This window comes from Globicephala melas, chromosome 5 (genome assembly GCF_963455315.2).
Source record: "Globicephala melas chromosome 5, mGloMel1.2, whole genome shotgun sequence".
Lineage (NCBI taxonomy): Eukaryota > Metazoa > Chordata > Mammalia > Artiodactyla > Delphinidae > Globicephala > Globicephala melas.
In genome coordinates, this window is record NC_083318.1 from 119,139,450 (window position 1) to 119,166,325 (window position 26,876).

The 26,876-nt window shown below is 45.7% G+C and overlaps 1 protein-coding gene across 4 annotated transcripts in view; it reads left to right on the forward strand.

Annotated features, from left to right (window-relative positions):
• MAML3 (mastermind like transcriptional coactivator 3) overlaps window positions 1-26,876 on the forward strand; it is a 628,299-nt gene that overhangs the window by 589,381 nt on the left and 12,042 nt on the right. For all 4 annotated transcript variants that reach the window (XM_060299743.2, XM_030845121.2, XM_030845120.2 and 1 more), the window contains one exon: window positions 26,340-26,579. In XM_060299743.2, coding sequence (XP_060155726.1) covers window positions 26,340-26,579 — 240 coding nt within the window. The remainder of the gene's footprint in view (window positions 1-26,339; window positions 26,580-26,876) is intronic.

The following is a 26,876-nucleotide window of genomic DNA, read 5'->3' on the forward strand; positions in this document are numbered from 1 at the left end:
CTTAAAAATATTCATGCCCTTTGACACAGGCCTTGTACCTCTAGGAAGCTATCCCAAGGAAATAATCAGAGATATGCACAAATGTTTATGGACAAGAGTGTTCATTTCAGCATGCATTAAAATGGTGAAAAACTGAAAATGATTTGAATGTCCAACAGTAGACAGTTGGTGAAATAAATGATAACACAGCCATACAATGAAATAATATGATCCTTATTTTATTTGACTGAATACTTTGGAAGGAAAATTACCAAGTGATTATCATTTTTTGATAAAGATTACCAGTGCTTTTGCTTTCGTGTTTTATATTTTTCTGGGTTGTCCAGTTTTTCTATGGTGGATAAATTTATAATCAAAAAGAAAAACAATTTTAAGGAAATGAATGTTATATTAATATAAGAGCATGTTTACATTTCTAAATTTAAAAAAAAAAGCACCCAAAGTTCATCAACCTAACACGACATATTTATGCTTTTCACATTATACACGTGTTTAAGTTTTAACACAGTAGCAGTCGTTGGGCGTATGCTATTTTATAGTCTGCTTTTCAACTAACGTTATAGTTGAACATATTATACATAGCCTATACATCCATATTTATAACTGTGTAACAGTATCAAATATTAATGTACAATCACACAGGAGGTATGTTAAGTTTGCCTTGGGTGACGAGGATTTTCAATCCCACCTCCTGCCTGCACCCCAGTCCAAGGACAGAATTATTCGTTCCCTCATCTGTGTTTTGCTCATTACATAATTCTTTGTTTCCATAATCATCTCCCTTCTGATGTAGGAGTTACTTGGGGGTGGGCCAGTGCCTGTGTGTCTCTGTAGCCACAATGCCTAGCACTGGATCTGGTACATGTATCACACCTGCTCACTAAAGCTGGACACGTGAAACGAAGGAGAGACGGACAATGGACGGACAGAAGTGAACAGGGCTAGGATTTGATGGTTTAGTATCTGTCCGGCTTGAGGAGGCATGCAAACATACTGCTTCTGACCTCAGCCTCAGGGAAGTGTGTAGGTCAGTAGCATAAAAGGCCTGCAGTTGCCCCAATACGGATTTTTCCCCTTTAGTCATTTGGTAAAATCGGCATTTAATTTCACAGTAAGTTTTAGGCCCTGGGTTATAAAGGCCTGTTTATAACAGTTCTCTTACCAGCTTCTAAAACTCATCTTTAACTTTTTGATCAGGACTTGTCCCATTTTGCCTTTGTCACATTCCTTTCCAAATTTTTATCAATACCCATAATAGCAGTGAAAATGATCGTAGCAAAAATAAACAGAGAAGAAAGGAAGGCTGTTTAATGGGTACACAGATTCTCCTTGGCATGATGAAAAACTTCTGGAAATAGTGTGACAGTTACGAGTGTTGTGACTGTACTTAAAGCCACTGCATTGTACATTTTTAAATGATTGAAATGATACATGAAGGAGTATCGAGTATTACCACAATTAACAAGTGAAGGGAGGAAGAAAAGAGAGAAGGAAGGAAGGAAGGAAACTAGAAATTGAGTCGTGTGGCACCCAATCCTTCTATAAATCTGTTTTTTTACTAGTTGAGCTCTTTCCTGAATACGATTCAAGACTGCAGTTAAGTCTTTTTGAAGACAGGAAGAATAAATTCCTCAGGTTTGTCTTGTATCCTATTATCTTGACCTAGCAGATAGGTCCAAAAAAAAAAAAAATCACTCCAGCCTGCAAAAGCTTTGCTGCTCCATTTTCTTTCTTCCTTTTAGCTCGTCCCGCTGTCACCACAAGGAAGCCACGGCTGGCCATAAGCATTAGCAGGATGAAGAACTGTGGTTCTAAATGTAGGGGCTCATTTTTTTCCTTTAAAATTATTACCTTCCCCTAGCGTTTTTCTTCTAGAATCGAACTAAAATGATTTCGGTGCTAGCCCTGGGTTTATTGGACTGGCCGTGCCACCTCTTATCTATACACATGCTCTCTTGGAAGAAGTATGTGCAATGCATTGTGGTAAAGATTGTTTTTTTAACTATCATTTAGAAAAATACAGAAGGTGTTTGTTCCAGGTCTTGCTCTGAATGAAGCCGTGAGAGGGAAACACTGGCGGCCGAAGCTCTGGTGACCCGCGGCCACTCTCCCCGCTCATTCCCACAGAACAGGATGGGGGTGGGTGTCGTCATTCACCCTTTTTCAGAGACGGGGCCGTGAGCACAGAGAGAGCATGGCTAAGTCCAGGGTGGACGCCACTTGTGGGTGGAGGAGTGACCACCGCTCTGGTCCTACTGGTTCTACAGGAGCCTAGGCCCAAGTCTGGGCCCACATAACCAGTGGGCCTAAGCACCATCTCCCCTTGAGCCTCAGATACACGTTTTTACATCTCTGAAATCAGGATGCACCTTACACTTGGTGACCTGCCATAGTTTCGTACGTACCTTTTCTTCTTTCTTTCTAGCAGTACGTAACGTGTGCCAGGCTTCCCTGGTGGCGCAGTGGTTGAGAGTCCGCCTGCCGATGCAGGGGACGCGGGTTCGTGCCCCGGTCCGGGAAGATCCCACATGCCGCGGAGCGGCTGGGCCCATGAGCCATGGCCGCTGAGCCTGCGCGTCTGGAGCCTGTGCTCCGCAGCGGGAGAGGCCACAACAGTGAGGGGCCCGCGTACTGCAAAAAAACCCCAAAAAACCAAAAACATAACGTGTGCCTTAAAGTTTATGAGTCTTAGAGTTGATGAAATACGACATATTAGGGAGAACCTAAAGATAGCCATCTGCACCATTTTGTAGAAATTGCTGCAATCCCTACCTGCAAGGAAAGTTAGAATTGGAATCTCTGAGTCATGGGCAAGGGAGGAGACAAGTCTGTGTTTCAGAGTCAGGCTAATTATTGTGAGCCTCAGATTTCTACTGCTGGACCCAGAGCGCAGTAGTAATAAATGCAGTACAGGCCTCCTTTCTCATGCGGGCTCCGTGGAAGTCTCTGCTTGAATGTGTACCTTTCTTTAACAAAGGGGCTATAACCTTGCATGTAGACACTACAAAAAGTAAGAATGGATCCTTTGTGGATTAGAGGTCACAGATGTCATGGTAACTCTGTGACTTGCTGTGGGCAAAACGGCTAACTGGGCTGGGTTTATTTCAGTGTCCTTTCCTTCCCTCCTGCCAGGCGCAAGGTCCTGTCCCCTGGCACCCCGGGGTTCATTGAACCTACCAGTCCTGTGTGTCACCCCTTAGAACCTAACTCTCTAGAGCTAGGGGCTGTGTGGGTTATATATATATCGCTCTCAGTAATATGTTAAGTATCATAGCAATCTTCTAGAAAACCTAAACACATAGGTGAAAATGTTACACTGAGATTGAGACCTGGAAGAGAGATCTTTAAGAGGCATTTTGTTATCTGACAAATCATACCTACAGGTAACTACCCACCCTACCTCCACTTAAGACTCGTCCTTTGCCTACACTCCATGCCAGATCCAGACTTAGAGGCTGAAACTTGGGCTGATTTTCAGGTCTGAAAGTCTTTAACATGGCAAAAGGAATGACTGGATCACAGGAGACAGCTTGCTAGCTGTCCCAACCAGGAGGCGACACTTCTGCTCCTACTGCCCACAAAAGGATAATCATTTTCAACTAAGGCTGAAATCAGAAATGTGAGAGCAAAACAAAAACCCTTCTTCCCAAACCTCCTCTCACCTCCATTAAAAAAAAAAAAAAAAAAAAAAGATAGGGGGTAGTGGTGGTAGTGATGAGATTGGCTGATGGGAAATGCCAGGATGAAAATGTATCACTGACTTTTGAAATTCAAACTACAGCAGGGCTTCCATGGTGGCACAGTGGTTAAGAATCCACCTGCCAGTGCAAGGGACATGGGTTCAAGCCCTGGTCCGGGAAGATTCCCACATGCCACGGAGAAGCTAAGCCCCTGCGCCACAACTACTGAGCCTGTGTTCTAGAGCCCGGGAGCCACAACTACTGAGCCCACGTGCCACAACTACTGAGCCTGCGCGCCTAGAGCCCGTGCTCCGCAACAAGAGAAGCCACCGCAATGAGAAGCCCACGCACCACAACGAAGAGTAGCCCCCGCTCGCCGCCACTAAAGGCCGCGCACAGCAACGAAGACCCAACGCAGCCAAAAATAAATAAATAAATTAAGTAAACTTAAAAAAAAGTTTATTCATTCAGTGCACTGTTAAAAAAAAAAAAACTACAGTAGTCTTAGACCATTTTTAGGTGAAAAAGAAAAAGAAGCGAATTGAGCCCAAAGAGAGCCTAACTGCCTCTTTAAATGTCTGTTTTTCTCAGCTGCACCAGGGTAGGCTCTGCACTGAGGTCAGACAGAGTGAACAATGGAGGAGGGGGAACCCAGTGTGTCAGATTTCACCACGTGATGCAACGTGGTTTAGACACAGCCCCATCAGTAACTCAGAGTCAAAGAGGATACAGGGCTTAATATCTCCGAGGAACAAAGGGGAAGAAAGCCCAAAACTGCACCAAAGACTATTTCTACAGGCAGCCTGGTTTGCATTTAGTGCAGAGGCAGCAAATGCTGGATGGTCTGCAGAAGGAGAACTAGTGACCCTCCAGCAGGACGGCCTCTCCTTCCCTCCGAATCCATTGATTTTATTGGAGGTGGAGAGTAAACCACAGGAGAGGGCCTGCCCGGGTTAAGTTTCTCAAGCTTCTAATGCCACCTAGGAAGGGGCTGGGGAATTGTTACCTTCCCTTCTCTTTCTCGTATAGGGGGGCGAGGGGTGCACCCAGGGAATCTTAACCCTCTCTTCCTTCCCACTTAGCACTGAACTATCACGTGGGCCAGGAGCTACCTTATCTTGGAGGACTGGAATTCTCGCAGATGAATTCCAAAGCATGCTACCGTCCAGAGTTTCTTGTGTTTTTTTTCACGGCTGTGTTTGGCATCCTATTGGCACTTCAGGGTAAAATCAGATTCACTGTCACTCTAGTGACGTGAATAATCCATCCATAGTAATGAAATGATAGCTGTTCCTTGCCATGTCTTTTCCTATTCTTAAGCTGATTTCAAGTAACATGAGTCTCACTTTTTTGGGGGGAGGGGGGTGGATTCTCTTATTCAACTCCACTCTGGTGGGGGGAATGGGACAAAGAGGTAATGGAATGCTGGTGATGCAAAATAACTGTAAAATAATTACCGAGTTGCTCAAAACTCTGTATTATTCATCCGTGTAGTGAGAGCCCCTGTTCAGTACCACACTTGAGTGGCAACCTCACCAATTAGCCCTGCCGCTGCGGGTCTGTGAATTGCATGTGAAAACAGAATTTGTTCAGAAGTGTTCATGCAAATTGTGCAACACGAATGTGGCCTCCGTGTCAAGTGCTTTCACGTGTTCTGACAGACTCGTGTCTTTCCAGATTTCTCTGATCGGTGACCCCCCACCCTTGACAGTTACCAGAGCTCAGAAGCCAAAAGAAACAGCTCCTGTTGCCACGAGTACTGTGTCTGTGGTGAGCTTTACGAGCTGCTCCTGCGGCTGGGCTTTTGCCTCAAAACAAACAAACAACAAAAAAAAAAATCAGGTTTTCACTGTGAGAAAACAGATTAGGAAGGGAATACATGCAAATATCTATGTTAAACCCACCAAAGCTATACCCTGGCCCCATGGTGCTTGAGTAGCCATTTGTCTTAGTGGAAACCTTTTTTAGTATTCTAGCATGAATATATGTTTCATATTTTAAAATTTGGTATTAAGGCAAAGATACCCAAAAAGCGGAAGTGTCAGGTCAAATATGAACTTTGCTTTCATTTTATATAATCAGGGTGAATCATATCATTGTAAATATAGTACCTGTACATGTATAAACCATTCTTTGTTTTTCCCCAATATGAAGAAATTCCTAATCTTTCCTGAAGAAGAAATTATTTGTTCCCTTTGAGCTCTGTTTAGAACTGTTGGGGTTTTTTGATGACAGTTTGGAGGGCCCAGACGGGAAGGAGGAGGTACCCTCTGGGGCTTCCAGGGCTCAAGCAGCCACAAATCATGCCCATACTCTGCTGGCCAGTGACACACGATCTTCTAAATGGTGCTCACACAAAGGGAGGCCCCCAAGACAAGCTATCTTCTGAGGCCAGCAACACAAAGCTGGGGTGAGCTTGCAGGCCTTGAAAACGGCTGTCGACAAAATATCTGGTCAGGCTAAGACCTTCCTGACTTTTCCCCTGCCCTTCCACTGTCTAAAACCTCCGAAGCATTTGCTCGAAATTGCTTGGCTCTCCAAAGCTACTTGCATTGGGAGTAAAGGAAAAATAAGAAATGTCACCCCAATAGTGCTTTCAGGCTTTAACCCGCAAAGGTATAGGCACCAGAAAGCACAGCTTTGGATAAGAATTTCTCCAAACCATACCTCGTCCTGCTTTTGGGGACGGAGATAGAATTGTCTGCCAGCCAGGGTCTGTTCTTGGACTTTTCTCAGCCTGATTTCTTCTCCGATTGCATCTTGCTCCCTCAATTGCAATCATTTGCATTGATGCATTTTGTCTGTTTTTGCAGTTCAGTCCCAGATATCCTTTTCTCCAGTGGTTTTTGACCTGACTTCCATTCCTCTCGGCTTCTAGCCCCTCCTCCTGGTATTGAAGGCTTTAGTGCCTCTGTTTTGAGGGGTGGTCCTGTTTCTCCGGAGCCCCTAAAAGGAAAGTGATCAAGTAATTGACAGAGAGACTCGTGGTGACCAGCACCAGAACCCCAACCTAGGAAGTGGCCCAAGTGATCTGAGTCTCAATTCCCAAGGACTCCCTCTCAATGAGCCCCCTGACAAGTTAAAGGGCTGGAGGGGCTTCCCTGGTGGCGCAGTGGTTGAGAGTCCGCCTGCCGATGCAGGGGACACGGGTTCGTGCCCCGGTCCGGGAGGATCCCATATGCCGCGGAGCGGCTGGGCCCGTGAGCCATGGCCGCTGAGCCTGCGCGTCCGGAGCCTGTGCTCCGCAACGGGAGAGGCCACAGCAGTGAGAGGCTCGCGTACCGCCAAAAAAAAAATAAAATAAAAAAAATAAAGGGCTGGAGGCACTCTTACAGAGAGCCCATGAGTGGAGGGAAGCCGAGGCACCGAAGGCCGGTGTTACTGTGAGTCCTTGTCGGAGGCCCACCAAGCTCTACACGTGCATTCCTGATGCACCTAACAGGTGTCACGGTAAAATCATGTCTGCAGGGAATAACTAGCCTACCAGAATTTTTAAAGTTCTTCCCCCCCAAAATCATTCTCTAATTCTGAAGGGATAGAGACACTTTAAGGAAAAATCCCTGTGTAAAAGGAGAGAGAATTTCCCTAAGCGCTCTACCCTTCTCCTCAACACACAAATTCCCAAGTTATATTTCCTTTCTCAGCAGTGTAGATAGTATGGATTTGGTAGTAAGTGTTAAGGGTTTCAATGGATTTTTTTTTCCCCACCTACTAACTCCCTTCAAAAGCCACCCATCGTACAGAAACGATATTTTAAGTACTGATTTCCCTGCACATCTGGAGGGCAGGGCCTCCCTCTATTTTCACCCCTTTTGCTTCTCCCCAGAACACAGGCCAAGACGGCTGCAGGCTGCACAGACTCAGCCGTTCAGAATGCAGACACCGTGAGCGCCTGCTGCAGCTGGCCTTTGGCCACTGAGTAAAATTGGGAACGGGTGGCCCAGAATTCCTTCAGATGAACCCCCGACAAGAGCTGGCCTAGCCCGGGACCGCAGACCACAGCAGGCCCCTCCCACCTCTGCTCTCCCTGGGCCTTTTATTACCTTTACTTGGTCAAAGGAAGGAAAGCAATCTGTCTCTCTTCTAGTTGTTTAATGAAAGAAAACATAATCATAGTTTGACACATTACTTTTGGTGGATGCACAGAAAGAATCTGCTCTAATAGAAAGGGAGAGGGCAGGGGGAGGGGCAGGCGAGAGAAAAACAAATTGGCGGCTTGCAGAGGTCCGGTGTCAGGCGTCAGAGGAATCTTGTTCCTTCAGACACTGTGGGAAAGACCACGGCAACGAGGGGCCCAGCGAGAGCGAGCAGGAGAGGCAGCTGGGGAGATCTGCGGCCCCGCCCTCAGATTAGAAGACAGAACAAATAGGTAGCAGCAGTGCGTTTTCCAGAGCCCCGTGGAGATTTCAGAGCGCTGTAGACCAGAGCGCCTGCTTCTCCTCAGCGTTCTCTCAATACCGGGTAGGAAGATGTTCTAGAAGGAGATTTTTCATTTGTTCAGAGGAGACACCTAGTTTCCAAGTTGCTGAGAACAAAGCATGTTTTCACCTGGAGCCACCAACGTATTCTTCAGTCATAAATTTGCAATGGCCTGACTGGATTCTTAGAGATTAACTAACTATGTTATTAGAAATTATTTTTACTCCCATCTCCAGTTGAGATTTAAAAGATCAGTGGAATAGATACAACATTAACTATCTTCTGAAAATATATCACACCACTTGTGTTGCAAACAACGGTTAGCATGAAGACTCAGAGTGATTTGCTGACTTCTAAAAAAATCTGTTAGAGGGACTTCTCTGGCGGTCCAGTGGTTAGGACTCAGCGCTTACACTGCTGGTGCCTGGGTTCGATCCCTGACTGGGGAACTAATATCCCTCAAGCTGTGTGGCACAGCCAAAAAAATAAAAAATAAATAAAAATAAAAAATCCATCAGAGAGCATAAACCCACTAACGGCCTTGGTGGAAATACTTAGTTATCATGTTTGTTACGAATTCTACTTGTCATTAAAACCCTTTAATTGGGTTAATGAAATTGGGTTTCATTATTATCATTTCATTATTATTCTAACTTTCATTATTCTTCATCAGGTCGTCTTAAAAAAGTTAAGTGAAACACTTAGCAGGAAGTAGAAAGTTGGGGGAACCAGGTAGGGAAGCACAAAAATGAAAAGGTTTCTTCTTCTCCAAGTAGTTTTGGGCATATTTCCTGTTATTGTTTGGCATTTTCATCCCCAGGATATATTGTCAGGGCTTTGAAAATATTGAAGGTATACACCTACCATCCTACTCCTGGTTAAAAGCCAGGTGCTATGTTTAAAATACCCTGTACTGAATTCAGATGTAAATAAAGTCAGTTTTTAAAAAGTCGGGAGAACAAGGAAGTGAATGTTCCTTGTGGAATGATTTACATTCAGTTTTGTTTTTAAATAGATTTTTATTTTTTTATATAACAGGTTCTTATTAGTCATCCATTTTATACACATCAGTGTATACATGTCAACCCCAATCTCCCAATTCATCCCACCACCACTTTCCCCCCTTGGCGTCCATATGTTTATTCTCTACATCTGTGTTTCAATTTCTGCCCTGCAAACCGGTTCATCTGTACCATTTTTCTAGGTTCCACATATATGCGTTAATATACGATATTTGTTTTTCTCTTTCTGACTTACTTCACTCTGTATGACAGTCTCTAGGTCCATCCATGTCTCTACAAATGACCCAATTTTGTTCCTTTTTATGGCTGAGTAATATTCTATTGTATATATATGTACCACATCTTCTTTATCTATTCCTCTGTTGATGGACATTTAGGTTGCTTCCATGTCCCGGCTATCGTAAATAGTGCCGCAATGAACATTGGGGTGCATGTGTCTTTTTGAATTATGGTTTTCTTTGGGTATATGCCCAATAGTGGGATTGCTGGGTCATATGGTAGTTCTGTTTTCAGTTTTTTAAGGAATCTCCATACTGCTCTCCATAGTGGCTGTCATCAATTTCCCTCACACTGGTCAGAATGGCCCTCCTCAAAAAATCTACAAACAGTAAATGCTGGAGAGGGTGTGGAGAAAAGGGAATCCTCATGCATTGTTGGTGGGAATGTAAATTGATACAGCCACTCAAATTTTAAGCAGGGATCTCTATCTCTGCCAGATTTCCAGTAGCCACATGAGGGCCAAGTGAGAGAAAGGTCTGGGAGTGAACAGGAGGAGGTGGGAGCCAGTGGACCAGGGAGTGACCCCAGACATCTGCATTCAGCAAAGAGCGTGTGAATTCTTATTCTTGTCGAAATAGACCTTGCAGTTAAACTTGACTCTTTACTCTTCAGTTCCCACTGTCAGTAACAAAGTCTCTCTCGGCCGCCTCCCCTTCAGGTCCTGGATGGATTTCTCCCAAACCTGCCTCCCCACTTTCTTCCTTCTGATCCAGCCCCATTCTAATCTCTGCCTTACCTGATTTTATCGTTTTAGTTCCTCTAAGAGCCTACTGTGGCACCTGGCTGTTTGTTGGGTCACATGTCTGTGCCGCACTCAGACCTGTCCGTGGTCAGACCCACCCTGCCCCTCGAGGCTTTTCTCCCTCACGTCCCAGCACACACCTCGGCTGGGGCCTGAGTACGGCCACCTCCCTCCTTGCCCGTGGCTATTCCTCCCTCCTTCTCTGCTCCCTCAAATCCAAATCTACACTAACATCGAGGCTCCCAGTCAAGTCCCCCCCCCTTATCCTTAAAGCTCCTCCCAGAGAATTTTAGGGCAGATAGACCCTGAGAGCTCACCTGAGCAGGTGTCCTCATTTGATAAAGGAGAATATGAAGCTCAGAGATGTTCAGTGACTTTCCCTGGGTCAAACAATCCCTAGAACCCCTGTGTCCTGTGTCCCCTTCCACCCTCTTTCCACTGTGTAATTGACCATCCCAGGTCTGACCAGGAGGGCTTTGTGGAAATCCTGTGGAACCAGGGCACATGCCACAGTCTAACCCTTGACAGGCTGGGATCATCCTTGAGCTTTTCAGTGAAGGGGAACTTTGTCTCTCCTCTGGGACTTTAGTATCCAGCACCGAGGCCACGGCTGCCCTTCTCTTAGATTCCACCCATAACACCTGCCATTGTGCTGGGGTGCTGGAGGGCCCTGTGGACTCCTGGAGCAATCAAAACTTTTTTAAAAGTGGGATCTTATATCTGAATTGAAAGAAAACTTTAATGGCAAATTATACATCCCGCACATGACGTTCCAGAGCTCCAGCTACGGGTGGAGGGTTTGTGGTGTATGCTTGTTTTCTGGGTGGGTTTCCATTTTGGCCATGGAACTGTAGTATTCTACTGCACATAAAATCAAAGTGAAGTTGTAAACACAACCCATGCCCATGGATTTTTGGTATTTGATTAAACAAGTCAGTTGTTCGCTTTTTTGTTCTGTTGGTTGGTTTGTTGGTTTTACCTGTGGCCGAGGATTCTCTAGGACTAATCAATTCTGAGCCCTGGAAATTGAACTGAAAACGGCACTCCAGGTTGTGCCATGCTGTCCAGTGACAGGCATAAGGCTCCACGTTCTTGAACCAGATCCCTGGACTTCCGTTAGTTTAGCAGCCTTGGCAATATATCTCACTGACCTCGTCACCCTTCCGTATCTGAGTCCCTTAGCAGAAAGTGAATCAGAGTATTCCAGACCTCTCTAGCTTCCTACCCAGGGTGTTTGTGCATCTGACTATGGAATATATTGGGGCCCTGTCCCCAGTGAGCCTCTGGGTCATGCTAAGAGCGAGGGGGACCCGGCAACAGCCCCAGGTATTTCCGTGGTGACGTGGCTGGGCCCTGTGGCAGGGGATGACCCCTCCATGTTGTGAGATATCTTTCAGCATTCTGTATAGTCAGCCCTCCAAATCCACGGGGTCCGAATCTGCAGATTCAACCAACCACAGATCAGAAATATTCAGAAAAAAAATTCCAGAAATTCCAAAAAGCAAAACCTGAATTTGCTGCGCCTGACAACTGTTGACATGGTACTTACATTGTATTTACAACTATTTACATAGCATTTACATTGTATTAGGTATTATAAGTCATCTAGAGATGATTTAAAGTACACAGGAGGGTGTGCATAGGTTATATGCAAATACACCATTTTATATAAGGGACTTGAGGATCCGTGGATATGGGTATCCGCAGCGGGGTCCTGGTACCCCTGAAGATACACAGGGAAGACTGTACATGGACATCCACTCCTGAGGGCTTATGTTTACTGGCTAATGGGGACTCAGTGGCTTCCTTCTTTGCTGGGAAATTCTCTACGACTATATCCAAAAAGGAATGAAAGATTGGCCTTGTCAGCCTGTTTTACATGCTTCTAAATATGAATTAAGAGGTAGTGTTCACTGGGCCTTACATAAAAAGTAAACTTCAGTAATGAGAACCTAAGGTAAATAAAGAAGGAAATCTTACTCTCGCTGGCGTTTCCTGTGTGTCACATGATGGGGACGTGAGACAGACTTAAAGTTGAATTCAGAGGTTCGTCATCCCCACCCCTGTATATAAAGGCTTCCAGCCATTTATACTCCATCTCAGCTTCCAGAAAAGGTTTGGTTGACTTGGAAGGATTTCATCATTTCTGATTGAGAAATTCTCTATGAAGATAGGGGGAGGATAAAGAGGAGGAAGTAAAGCAAATTAGTTGGACCAACGTAAAAGAAACTAAGCGTGTATTAGAGCAACGGTCAAAAGGTAAAGTAAGTGCAGAAATAGGCTCCTCAAGGCTTGGGGAAGCTCTCCCAGGTTGATAGATACCCTGAGCAGCAGGTTAGATCTGCTGGTCCTACTCCAGCATCCATCAGCCTGACCCTCCTGTTCTGATTTTAATCTCCTAGGAGCAGTCAACTCGGAGAGAAGATGCAGTTGTGGAAGCTCTTAAAGGAGCTGTGCAGGTTTAGGTGAAGTGTGTACTTGATCACTTGTACGTTGTAAAGGAGGCGACCGGATCTGGGAAGCAGAGCAGAGGGGGTATTAAGCTGGCTAAACTAGAGGAAGAATTAACACGAGAAACTTTGGGGGAAAGTGGGGAGGGGTGGGCATTTGTGATGACATTATGGTAAGGGGGTCAGACCAGGCTTTAGCTTCTGGTAGAAAGGAATAGGAAACTGGTGATACCTTCCAGATGTTTAAGCAAAAATACTTAGGCTTTTAGAGGGGATGTGGGGCAAAAGATATGTGGCCCATAACCCCCATCTTAGAAGCCTCTATTGCTGTTGCCAACACGAATGGATTTATTCCTCACGAAAATGAAAGTTTCTCGTGAACTTCACTCTCATTCCAGGGTCTAGTTCCATATTTAGTTACCAACTTAATTTTTATCCTAAGCGAAAGGTGGTCATTTGTGAACAGGGATTTTTTTTCTCCGGAAGGGTGAGGAACTGATCTGACCATTAAGAAAGAACAGAATATGAGCTGAACATATAGGCCCGGCCTAAAGTTTCTAATTCCTCATTATTATTAATATTGATGATAATGATTGCAAACATTTATGAGCACTGGCTATATGCTGAGCACTGGCTATATGCCAAGCGCTGCTGAATCACGCTACCTGAGAGAAGTTTTGGTAAAATGAGCGAAAAGTTTAAGATCTGTGGAAAGGATGGTTTCTAATTGCTTCCAGCTTCCTTTATCTAGGTTACTGTGTGTGTGTGTGTGTGTGTGTGTGTGTGTGTGTGTGTGTGTGTAGCTGTGTTCACTGTGATGGAGGAAAGTCCCTTCGAGGCCCATACTTCTTCTAAGGCTATTTTTATCCCAGTTTGTCCCCAACTCTTCTCAAAGTTAACAAAAGACCGGGACCACTTTTGTTTTTTGAAGTCACCAGGTGTATTTACAAACGGAAGAAATGCCAATAAGGTTTTTTATTTTTACAGCAGCAGAGGCATCTCATATGTTTTCTTTTTTTTTTTTTTTTTTGAATTTTTGAATTTTATTTTTTTATACAGCAGGTTCTTATTAGTCATCCATTTTATACACATCAGTGTATACATGTCAATCCCAATCTCTCAATTCATCCCACCACCACTTTCCCCCCTTGGTGTCTATACATTTGTTCTCTACATCTGTGTTTCAATTTCTGTCCTGCAAACCGGTTCATCTGTACCATTTTTCTAGGTTCCACGTATGAGCATTAATATACGGTATTTGTTGTTCTCTTTCTGACTTACTTCACTCTGTATGACAGTCTCGAGATCCATCCATGTCTCAACAAATGACCCAATTTCATTCCTTTTTATGGCTGAGTAATATTCCATTGTATATATGTACCACATCTTCTTTATCCATTCGTCTGTCAGTGGGCATTTAGGTTGCTTCCATGACCTGGCTATTGTAAATAGTGCTGCAGTGAACATTAGGGCGCATGTGTCCTTTTGAATTATGGTTTTCTCTGGGTATATTCCAGTAGTGGGATTGCTGGGTGATATGGTAATTCTATTTTTAGTTTTTTAAGGAACCTCCATACTGTTCTCCATAGTGGCTGTATCAATTTACATTCCCACCAACAGTGCAAGAGGGTTCCCTTTTCTCCACACCCTCTCCAGCATGTGTTGTTTGTAGATTTTCTGATGATGCCCATTCTAACTGGTGTGAGGTGATACCTCATTGTAGTTTTGATTTGCATTTCTCTAATAATTAGTGATGTTGAGCAGCTTTTCATGTGCCTCTTGGCCATCTGTATGTCTTCTTTGGAAATGTCTATTTAGGTCTTCTGCCCATTTTTGGATTGGGTTGTTTTTTTTTTTAATATTGAGCTGCATGAGCTGTTTATATATTTTGGAGATTAATCCTTTGTCCGTTCATTCATTTGCAAATATTTTCTCCCATTCTTAGGGGTGTCTTTTCATCTTGTTTGTAGTTTCCTTTGCTTTGCAAAAGCTTTGAAGTTTAATTAGGTCCCATTTGTTTATTTTTGTTTTTATTTCCATTACTCTAGGAGGTGGATCAAAAAAGATCTTGCTGTGATTTATGTCAAAGAGTGTTCTTCCTATGTTTTCCTCTAACAGTTTTATAGTGTCCGGTCTTACATTTAGGTCTCTAATCCATTTTGAGTTTATTTTTGTGTATGTGTTAGGGAATGTTCTAATTTCATTCTTTTACATGTAGCTGTCCAGTTTTCCCAGCACCACTTATTGAAGAGACTGTCTTTTCTCTATTGTATATCCTTGCCTCCTTTGTCATAGATTAGTTGACCATAAGTGCGTGGGTTTACCTCTGGGCTTTCTATCCTGTTCCATTGATCTATATTTCTGTTTTTGTGCCAGTACCATGTTGTCTTGATTACTGTAGCTTTGTAATATAGTCTGAAGTCAGGGAGTCTGATTCCTCCAGCTCTGTTTTTTTCCCTCTAGACGCTTTGGCTATTCGGTGTCTTTTGTATCTTTTTTTTAAAAAAAAGTTATTTTAAAAAAAAAAGAAAGCAAAGTTTATTTAAAAAAAACGCAGTCTGGTGTAATTATATCATTCACAAGATAAACACAGGACTTAACAAAGAATATTAATTCATAATGGACTTAGAGCATTGTGATCTAGTTACAGGACACAACTTAAGCCATAAAATAGGAGGTACCTTTCAATCATATCAGGGTTTCTCAGTGACCCCCTGTAAAACCTTGTGTGAAGAATATATCTAAGGATCTTAGGTACTTCCCTGGCGGTCCAGTGGTTAAGACTCCATGCTTCCACTGCAGGGGGTACAGGTTGGATCCCTGATCTGGGAAGTAAGATCTCACATGCTGCACGCAGCAGCCAAAAGAAAAAAAAAAAGAATATATCTGATGATCTGAACTGGAAGACCATTGTGGATGTAAGGCCTAGGGGTCAGTGGCCCCCCATCGCCACGTGCCCATCGGCCCTCCCTGACCCAGTGTGAGCCCCTGTCCTAGACTTGCTTACTCTAAGAACCTGGTTCTCAGCCCAAATCTCTAAGTGTGTAAAGCACCAACCCCAGATTTCTAAATGTTCCTCCTCTTTTTTCTCCTTCCTCATGGCCTCCCGTAACTCCACCACGACGGCTGGCTTAGCTCTGCTCTCGGGGCTGTGGTGAGGGCTGTCCTCCAGAGCCTCGCTGTGATCACACCCGGTTTGCCCACAGACAGGTTCAACCGTGAGAAAACCAGCAGAGCAGGCTGACACGGACCCTCCCTCCGGCAGCGTCTCCTGGGGGCCAGGGGCAATAGGGGGACCACTTTGTGGGAAGTGGCTCTTCCCAGGCATTCAGATGGAGCATCCCTGAGCCATGCTCCCAAGGCTGATGGACAGCATGGAGGATGTCCCCAAGCCTTCTCTGCACAGCAGGCCCTCCAGCTCCAAGCCTTCCTTCCCTTCTTCCTGTCTTGTAGTGGCTGCAGCAGAGAGCGCCATTTGGCAGCATGGTGGTGCTCTTGGCTGTAAACGGAAACATTGGCCTGACTCCCAGTGTAACACAAGACAGGTCTCTGCAGCAGTTATGCAGTCTTGGCTGTGATGACTTCATCAGATAGGGGAGGGGGGGAAGGGGCCATGAAAGAGAAAGGTACAGCATGGGGGAACAGTAGCTCGGGAGGGAAGATTTCCCAGCAGCTCTGCTGAAGACAGCTGAGACTTCTTCCCCCTCTCGATTTTTAAATCAAGGGGGAAACAAAGGCAGCAGGCGTCTGGGTAAAAAGCCTAGTTCCTGGAGCCACTGACAAACCACTTGCAGTCGTGTCGGGACAGTGGTCACTTGGATGCGGGCAGATGCGGTATCCACCTCTGTGGGGCAGGTTTCAAGCCCCTGGGCTGGGTTTTCTTAAGCCCTGTGGAGGAGGCTGCCTATACAGGTCAACAGCGGTTTTCACTCATCTCGCAAGTTCTTAAACTCTAAAGGCTGGGCTGGTTCTGCCCCTGCTCTGTGATTTCGAGCCTAGAATGGAGAAAAACCCTAGAGAGCAGGGTGAGGCCCAAAGGATTCTTGGAAGATGGCAGTCCCCTCGGAGCCTCCTCTGGCACTTGGGGGCTCTGTGTTGAAGCAACAAAAAGCTAGCCTAGTTACTGAATCTGTAGCCAAACCCAGTTTGTTCACATTCATGCCATGTCCAGGTCTTGACAGGAGAACTACCCCATTAAGGATGTCTGTGGCACACTCCACAGTGTGAATGGTGGAAATAGTCCAGATCCCGGGTACAGCCTGAGCCCCTCTCAAACTCGCTACGTTCCATTCCTGGTCTGTTGAGCCTAAATAATCTCAATGAGGTTTTGGGGGGTTTTTCGGGGAGGCAGGGAGGTTGTATTATAGTTTAATGAATCCTCTAAATGTTGGCCATTTAGGTTGTTTCTTTTTTTTTGCTACTCAAAACCATGCACGCTATTCAAGATAAATCTTTGCACAAAGCTATGAATATTTCCAGGAGACGAGTCCTTAGAAATGGAATTTCAGGGTATGATGTACTCAAGTCTTTGATCATTCTGTCCCTCCACCCTGGAACCCCTTCCCCTCTTGGTTACCTGAGCCACTCCAAGACATCGCTTCCTCTGGGAAGCCTTCAGTCCCCTCCCCAGGCACAGTCAGGTGCTTCCTGGCGGAAGGCCCAGAGATGTGTCCCCTTCAAAGATGCCATGAGCTGCTCAGGAACTAAGGGATCCTCACTCTACATCAGAACTGTGGACTCCTTGAAACCAAGTAAATAGGCCCTTTTTCTTTTCTTTCTTTTTTTTGTCAATCTAAAGACTTTAGAGTTTTAGAGCATGAGACTTAATATTTATTTGAAGTAATATGTTCATAATAGAAAATTTGAAAGAGTATGAAAATAAAAATCACTTAAAATCCTCCCCTAACATGATTGTTCTATGGCTACTATTCTAATAACTGCTTTTTCTTCCCCTCTTCACTGTATATTGTAAGCTTTTTTTGGATTAGATAATCTGAAAGGCATGATTTTTATTGGCTGCCTAGCATTCATGGTATGGATGTACCATAATTTATTTAATCAAGCTCCTATTGTTGCACACTAATGAACTTCTAACCAGTTTAGAGTTGCTTTGGTGGTGGAATTAATCACAACGAAGGGATCAGAAGGACTCTATAATTTACATCAAAGGCAGAGGAAAAGCATAACTCTCAAAGTTGTGTTTCCACTGGAGGAACCTATGGTAACTATGTTCAAAGCACTGATAAGGACAAATGGTATTTTTGTTGTTTTTACCTCCAAGTAAGTCCTTGAAAAACTGACCTTCCTGTGGCTGACGGCACTCTCCCATCTTACTCTGGACCAGCAACTTTAACCCTTTCTTTCATCTTCAGCAGAAGCTCTGGTAGCTTGGAGAAGCAGTCCATTACAAGGGTTATCTTTTCTCTCTGGTCATTCCTGATCTTGGTCTAAGCTACAATTCATCATAGACCATTAGTTCAGTTCAGCAAATATTTATTCTGTTGCAACCGTGGACCTAGCTCTGTGCTGATGCTGGGAGCCTCATAACAGAAACCTAAAGACCTTGCAGGAATGTTGCCATAAGGTAATATCCTACCAGAAAATTACTGCTTAGAAGCATTTGGAAAGCTGGAACTTTCTACCTCTCCTATGTTACTTAGTAAGAAATAGTGGTACACTCATGTATATACCATGATCATGAGCATGGAAAATATATTACTGCACTGGGTAGGGAGCTGAGAAGAAACACAGAGACACATCAGAATATTAACATGGCTGCCTGTGAGTGTTAAAAATGAATGTTGCCTTTTTAAAATACTTTTAGAGAATATTTTTAAATTTTCCCCGTGATCGGGGGCAAAGTCAGCAAAACATGCATTTGTTAAAGAGTCAAAAGTCTGGGTAGAGGGCTTCCCTGGTGGCGCAGTGGTTGAGAGTCCGCCTGCTGATGCAGGGGACACAGGTTCGTGCCCCGGTCCAGGAAGATCCCACATGCCGCGGAGCGGCTGGGCCCGTGAGCCACAGCCGCTGAGCCTGCGCATCTGGAACCTGTGCTCCGCAACGGGAGAGGCCACAACAGTGAGAGGCCCACGTACCAAAAAAAAAAAAAAAAAAAAAAAAGTCTGGGTAGGAATGCCATCCATCCTGCTCACTGAGAATCTAGAAAGAAAACCAAGTTTAAAGTCTTAGACCTCATTATCTTAGGAATTAAGCTAGAAGCAGAGCCATAGCACTTCCTTCCCCCTGACTTTCTAAAGCTGCATAATCAAGAGGTTATAGCAATAATAGTGATAACAAGCTATGTGTTACGTGCCAGTCACTGGACCCTCGATGGAGCTGAGTCTCTACCCAAGCCTGTTGGCTTCCCCCAATGTAAACTGCTCCTTCTTAGAAGCCGAACAAAGATCTCTTCTGAACCCACTTAGCAGGCTTAGCACTGGGCCCCAAGTTACTGCCCTGTCTGTGATAAGCTTCCTAAATCGGTAAACTGCCTCAAACCTCAACTGTCTTGGCAACACAGCCACTACACATCATAAAACACTTTTTTTTAATCCAAATTTCTTCAATAATCTGCTGAAGAAGCAGATTATCTTGGGGTGGGCCTATTGGGGCTCTGCTATGAATTTATTACAAGCAACTCTCCAAACCCACATTGAAAAATTATCCTGGACAAGCACAAAGAAAGTCTGTAAAAGCAGCCACCATCCTGAAACCAAGTTTCTGCCCTGACACTTGATCAACTTCAAAGAGAATTCTAAGGTTTTGTTTTATTTTGTTTCTTCCTTCCATTTCTGGTTGAACGGTCTAATCTTATGCCCTTTCTTTAAATGTCAAAGTTGATACCACAGAGGCATCCTAATTTGGGGTATCAGGCAACATATAAAAAATGATGTATATTTTTGTGCTCTTTCAGCTTCATCCTTTGATCCCAATAGAGTGTCTACCTTTTTATTTTATGCCCATTCCTCTCCCCCCACCCCACCCCTTCCCATTTCTCATTACTCCAGAGTCCTCTTGGGTGGTCTGCTCAATTTAGACCAGATGCATGTTCTGGTCAGTGGAAAAGTCAGAATCCCAAAGACCACCATCAGCTGTGGGACATCAGGCAAGTTATTTAACCTCTCAAGAGACTCGGATTCTTTTTAATCAGCAAAATGAGTTTTAAGTACACCGGAGAAAACACTGAGCTGAGTGTTTTGCATACAGTAGGTGCCCCATAAGTGTTACTTCCACTGTTGCTTCTGGTCGTCTTCTTGTTTGAAGAGGGGACTTTCCTCAAATCATAGCTTTCCTACCTTATAGCGGACCAGGGGACGGGAAGTCTAGTGATGTTTGATGCTTCCTCCCTGAGTAAGGGAGGGAGTTTAACTGGCTTCACCCCTTCCTTGCTCTTGGCTGTGCCTCCGGAGCAGAGCTACAGGAGCACCGACCTTTCTGGAAGAATCATGGCATAGGCTCCTTTCGGAATTCTTGAGTTTACATTACTTGCACAGCCCTCTGAAAATTAGAGAGTTCTGTTCCAAATGCAGAAGAATTGGCAATAGAAACTTAAGTAACTCAGCACTCTGACTTGCTTTTGAAAGTGCAGGGTTTGCAATCTAATCACAGAGAGCGCTGATACCCCAGGTTGCAGTCAGTGCCCATAAACCAGGATTATTTGCCCAGTGAGTCTCAAAACGTGGGGCATGGTAATTATCGAAGGGCATGTTAAATTGCTCCTAAAGACTCTGGTTCAGGAGGCTTGGAGCAGAGCCTGAGAATTTGCATTTCTAACAAGCTCCCAGGTGCTGGTCCTGGAGCCACGCTTTGAGAACCCCTGATGTAGCCCTCATGGTTCCCCAACAGCCCACACTTAAATTGGAAGAAGTTTTAGCACCTTCTTAGCCATTTTCCCTCTATAGCTTATTTATCTCCAAAGTTTCCGTTGCCGAGGGAGGAGTCCTATGGATAGGATTTCCGTTTGAAGAGGTGGGGACTGAGACCCAGAGGTCAGATGGCCCCCTGAGCCTCAGGAAGCCAGTTCACCACCCTGAGCCCCAGGTTGTAACAGCCGGATGCCTCCAGCCGGCTCTGCAGTGGGTGTCGGATTCTCTGACATGAATGTACTGAACTTCCCAACAAGTGTGAGGTTCTGCGTGAAACGTCAGCTTCCACCTTTGAAAAGACTTCCTCCTTCTGAAACTTAAAACTTGAACAGTACCTTTGCAGGAGAAGACCCCTGACAGTGGTGAGAGGTTGGACAGAGAAGCGGCTTGTTGTATAGAATCTAGGCAAAATTCCACTGGGGCTGGATTTTTTTTTTTTTTTTTAATTGATCCACTTCAGTGTGTATGAAAAGCACAGGTCTGTCTTCTGGGACATGCTTTTTGTTTATGTATTAATTTTACTTCTTCCTACCGTGAACTACCCTCCTGTCTCCCCCCGTGCCCTCCGGCTCCCACTTCCTTGCCGGCGACCGGCCCACACGACGTGGCGGGGAGGGGGAGGTGAAATGCGCCCCGGGGAGCGCGCAGCGGCCTCCCAGGTTGCGGAGCAGCGCGCAGGCCGAGGATCTCGGGGCCCTTGGGCGGCTCGGCCGCCGCACGCCCTCCCTCCGCTGCCCCTGCCCGCGCCCGCGCCCAGACCGCCTAGTCGGTTTCTTTGTTAAGGACGCCTGCGCGGAGACGCATCTTCGGCCCGGGCAGGGGCGCACGGGCCTCACTCCTGACTTCTTAGAGCCCCCTAAGGACTTGTAAGCATATACGCTCGAGTCGAGAGGCTAAATTACGCCCCAGGGGGCTTTTTAAGTAAAATCCTAAATTTCATTTAGGCTGTTCGTAAGCCATGCGATGGCAAAGACACTAAGCCCAGGCTCGCCCCCCGGCGCGGCCCTCACCGCGCAGGCTTCGTGCAGCCCGGGTTACGGAGAACGCTGACCCTCTCGGACACTCCGCCCCGGGTCTGGGGTACGCCACTGTCCCTCCCCTCTCGGGTCGCCAACGCCCCCATCACCTCCTCCATCTCCCGGCCCTTCCGTTTCCTTCCACGGCCTCCCCCACCCACACGAGAAATCTCCCTCCCCTCGGGCTGGCAGCAAGGTCGGTAATAAGAAACCAGTTCAGTGTCAGTCGGAGAGAGAGAGAAGGGAGATAACCCCAGAGATACACGGCAATGGAGAGAGAACTCATTTTGTGTAAAGAGGGCCTCGAGTCACCAGGGAATTCCTGGATTGTCTCAGGCTGTCGTGTGTGATGGCCATCACGCCGTGCGCACACCATCTGCTCGGTATTATGCTCTCAGTTGCCAGGCTACCTGCTATACGCAGTAACACTTGACTGCCTGGCTCCACGCTCGTAGCGTTAGCCCAGACGCGCGGGGCCGGGGGGACCGGGTGGGGGAGGAAGGCGAGTCCTGATTAAGCCATCTGCAGGCTGGGAGGGGGGCGGGGGGGACGCGCCGCGCGGGCGAGCGGGCGGGCTGGCGGCGAGGACCGGGCTGACACCACCATCTGCTGGGGCCGAGGAGGAACAGCAGCTGTTCCTTGTTTCCCCCGACGCGAGCACCTGAAAAAACGCCGAAGCCCTGAGCATCCTCCAGCCAGTTCTCCACTAAGCCCCGGCACCCCAGTCCCAGTCACCGCCGGAAGCCTCTTGCAATCCCCCCTCCAAGGAGCCAGCAGTCTTTGGTCCACCGCCAGCAACCCCGGCCCCTCTTACCCAAACACGAGGCATGTTCTTGAAAACACGTAAGAGAAAATAAAGCTTCCTTACGCACAGATTTATAAATAAACAGATGGCTACTCTTGAGAGATTTTTACCACAGCTGCTTTTTGAAGTAAAAACTGCCTCTTTGGGGGAAGTAGGGTGTTTTTTACACCTCTGACCTGTCTCCAGCCCTTAGAAAATTGCTAAGATCTTTTCCCTAGAAGAGAAGATATGTAAAATAGGTTCATTGGTTTTGATTTTTTTCCCCCTCCCTTTATTTTACTGAAGAGTGAGAGGTTTGGGGAGTAATGAAGATCTATGTAGTCAATTGGATTTCTGAGAGGAAGAGGCTGAATTAAGATTCTGGGTAGAAGGCAAGGGAGGTCGTTGGGCAGGGGGTGGAGTGGAGAACAAGCTAGTAATTAAAACTAAAAATACTGCATCATTTGGCTTCAAGGCATTACATTTCTGGTGACGAAAGCCCAGCCTGGTTTTCTCTGATTGCACGCACAGTGTGTGTCCTCCTTAGAAACAAGAGCGGGGGCTTGAAATTCTGAAATTCGACAGACTAATGCTCATTAAGCCCTCTTAGACGGGGGGTTAAAATCCACCATGTCATGTGCATCAGCTAATGGCCTCAGCCAGCTCCATTTGTAAGGTGTCACTCGGCACGTCTTCACACTTGGCACACACACCTGAGGCTGGGGCTCTGGGTGTCACTCACCCGCTGTTGAATGCAGCAGAGCTCAACCTAGGCTCACAAATGTTTCATAGGGAGGGCAGTCCTGTAAAAGTGCACAGAGCCCTCCTGCCTCTCGGTCTTCAGGTCTTTGGTGAGAAACCTGAAGGCAAAATCTTTGAGAGGGAACCATTGGGGGACATATATAACCCTGGGAGGTAATAATCAGACTATCCCTTTGGGAAGGCTTTTACGCACTGTGCTTTAGAAGTTCAGCAACACCCCGCCCCATCTGAAAGGAGAGCGTTCCTATGAAACCTTTCCTAAGCCGAAATGGCTTACAGTGAAGAAGCAAGCACCTTAGGACACATCTTGCTGAGAATGTGCGAAGTAAATAGAGAGAGAGCACAGATGCTCACACAGTTCAAAGCTACGGCAGCTTGGTGCTGAGCTGCTGAGTGTGGTTCCTGGGGAAGGAGCTTGGTGTTGCCACGCTTGTTACTGGAGGAGCCTGCTGTCTCCACAATCACTCTGCAAAACAAACACTGAACGCTACCTTAGATTTTCACCTTCTTTTGTAAAAGCGAAAATCCTCTTCAGATTTCTTCCAGTTACTAAAAACAGATACTAGTGTAGGTGTTTCATAAAAGGGGAGTGGCGTAAATTGAACTCTTGAAAAGTGGCGGACTTGTATTTCTTTTTGGTCTAGGAAGACAGGGACTAGATATGCTTAGATGAATCTACATCCTCACCTCATTTGCCTCTCCCTTTCTTTCTGGGTGGAGAGAAGGCTGGGAGAGCAACCCATCACTACTTACGGCTCCTGGGCAAGCTCACCAGGTACTTGAGGGCTAGTCTCACAGGACAAGAATATCTCAAAGTGTACAAAGATAAACGGGGCCAGCCCAGACCAGTCCTCTCATAAAACCAAGCCAAAGAGAACTTGATCTTCCCTTGGGTCTCATTTTCTTTCCAACTCCCTCCTCATTATCAAAATTGGAAAATATCAAATATTCTGAAATACAACACAGAAAAAACTGTGTATCTGTATTTTCACTGATTGGTCAACTATCTGCACTTCCGTGTGAATTCGTTTGCTAAAGTGTTAAGTCAGTCAGCCATTTGTCTCCAAAGGTGGCAAGAAACAGCTCCATCCCATTGGAAGGAAGGGTTTGGAAAACAGGTGGCAAGTTTGGGGGGGAAAGGAAAGAGTGAAATATCTTGACCTCTGCAGGGGTCAGTCATAAAGTAAACTTTTTGGTGGCATAAAGTTCCAGGCATCGCTGAGTATAAGGTCTTTTTATTATTAATATCTCATAGCTCTCTACCTAATAATTGTCTATGTACAGAGAAAATACACAAAGACAAGAAGTTTTAATTTCAGTAACACCACACTTACCATTTGAAAAATAGAACACAGTGTATTTATGGGAGACATACTATATATTTAGTCTACAGGCAATTCTTAGGCACATGCTTGGCACCGTGGACCCGTTGTCTGGGAAAGGCCTATGCTTGTGGAAGGAATACTGAATTTAGACTCAAAGTCAGTGTTCCAGTTCTGCAAGTTCTGGTTCTTCCATTTGCTAACTGTGTGACCTGGGCCACCGCACTGATTAACCAAAACTTCTTGAGCTGTTGTTTCCCAGATGAGAGGAGTAAAGGGGTTTTGTTTGGTTTTTTTGTTTGTTTTGCTTGTTTTGTTTTTTTGGGTGCTGATGGGAGGGACGAAGAGTACCTGAAGATGTGGGTTTCGGTGTACCTGGAAAGAAGGACGTGAATGGCTGAGCTCCACACAGTAGCGGGAAGGGGGGTCCAACAAGCCCAGGCTATGGGGGCTCCAATGCAGGGCTGCGTCTCTAGGAGTTGTGTCAAACACGACTCTCTGTTTTGAGAGGAAACTGCCCACGTGACTGACTGTACCAACACTGAAGAGGTAGCAAAGCAAAAAGAGGACAAATATTAAAATCCAGTTTGACTGCACCCTGTTTTTCATATAGGATGGCTCAGAAGAGGTGGATAAAATTCATGTTGTTCACAGAGCAGGCTAGTGGCATGCATTAATGAAGGAATGCATTAATAATGATGGAAATACCATTGCAAATAAAATGTGATAACTACTACACATCCATTTAAGGTAGTGACTTGCCTGTAGACATCGGTGTAGTCTTAATTCCCTTCACCCCATATAACTGGAAATAATAACCAGTGTGGAAAAAAAGAATGAATATCTAGATTTTACAATGAGGAAATTTTTTTTAATCCAGTTTAACTGGATACAAAAATGTAAATACTGTAGAGTTATTCACATTCGTTTCTCATGATCTAAGTCTCATAATTGTGCCTCATGATATGACTGTGTATGTCCTTACACGTATACCCATTTAACTTGTGTACCTCTCAGCAGCGTCTCTTTGTTCAGACTAATTACTTGAAACTTCAGTGAATTAAAAGAAACCTTTCTGTGAAATGTTCAGACAATACTTTGCCATTACCAGCTATGCTTGATAGAAGGAACAGGAAAGAATGCATCGAGAAAGTACATCTTACGGTCACAAACCTACTTTTCCCATCAGCTGCTTTTCCCCAATGGTCTACACCGTCGGGCTGTTACTTCCCCTCTGAGTACAGTCTCCGAGTAGTGGCTTGGGCTGTGTGTGAGGAGTTCTCTAACACTTTACCTCCTGTTCCTTAAGGACCAGTCCTTAAAAGTTGCCGTCATTTGATTTGACTGACGGACACATAATTATAGAATCAAGAGACCCAATTCAACCCCCCGCGTTTAAGTTATCCCAGACACCTGAGACCCAATTCTATCTTTAAAGATGTTGGGAGATTTCGTATCTTTGGTCAGGGTAACACACTCCTACTTCTCACCATCAACAATTCTCACTAGCAGGATTTTTTTTTACACATGTTAAAGCTTTCAAATGTCACAATTAATTAGAATTTCATCAAATAGCAATCTGCTGATGAATCACTTCCAGCAGTCTTCTGTGAACGTCTCTCCTACTAGCTAAGAAGCGCAGTTTAGCCAGGCAGGCAGTAAGGATGAAGAGGTAAGGTGAGGATGCCTCATTCCAGACTTACAGATTGCTAGCTGAAAATGCGGTTCTTGTTCCTTAGCCAGTCCCATCAGAAACAGACTGGACCGGGTCTCAGATTTTCCCAGAGCCGTGCTCTATTACTGTTGCCCTGTAGCCTCTCCAATCCCGCCTGTGGTAAGGCCAGGTTTGAGGACCACTGGGTTCTTTTTATGGAAATGTAATGTGTGCCTCTCGGGATCCCGTAGGTCCCTAAGCCGGGCCCTACCCCATCCCCCTAACCCCTGTGCTTTCCTTCAGAGGTGGAGTGGCTGCATTCTCTTCTCTTCCTGTCCTTCCAGGAGCAGCATCCGGTCGGGCTTCCCCGGACCACGGGCCCCATGCAGTCCTCCGTACCCCCGGGCTCTGGCGGCATGGTCTCCGGAGCTGGTCCAGCGGGGCCCAGCTTCCTGGGCAGCCAGCCCCAGGCAGCCCTCATGAAGCAGATGCTCATTGATCAGCGGGCCCAGCTGATGGGGCAGCAGAAGCAACAGTTCCTGCGGGAGCAGAGGCAGCAGCAGCAGCAGATTCTGGCGGAGCAGGTAACTCACGCCCGTGGTGTGATCCATTTGTTCGGCAAACGCTTATTCAGTGCCTGGTGTCTGTGAGGGAGTCTCAGTTCATGTCCTTCATCAAGAAATTCACAGGCCAGCATTTCCTGAGATCACAGAAGAACCTGCAGAATGTAGACCTTTCCGTCAGTTAGGCTTTTTCTTCGAATGAATTAGTTTGTTCTGAAAAGACAGGCTTCCGCCATCCATTTGAAGACCCAATTGCCAGAGACCGTTCTTCAGTTCAAGTCTGGCTCTTTTCTCGTGGCTTCTGGTACAGGGGTCTGT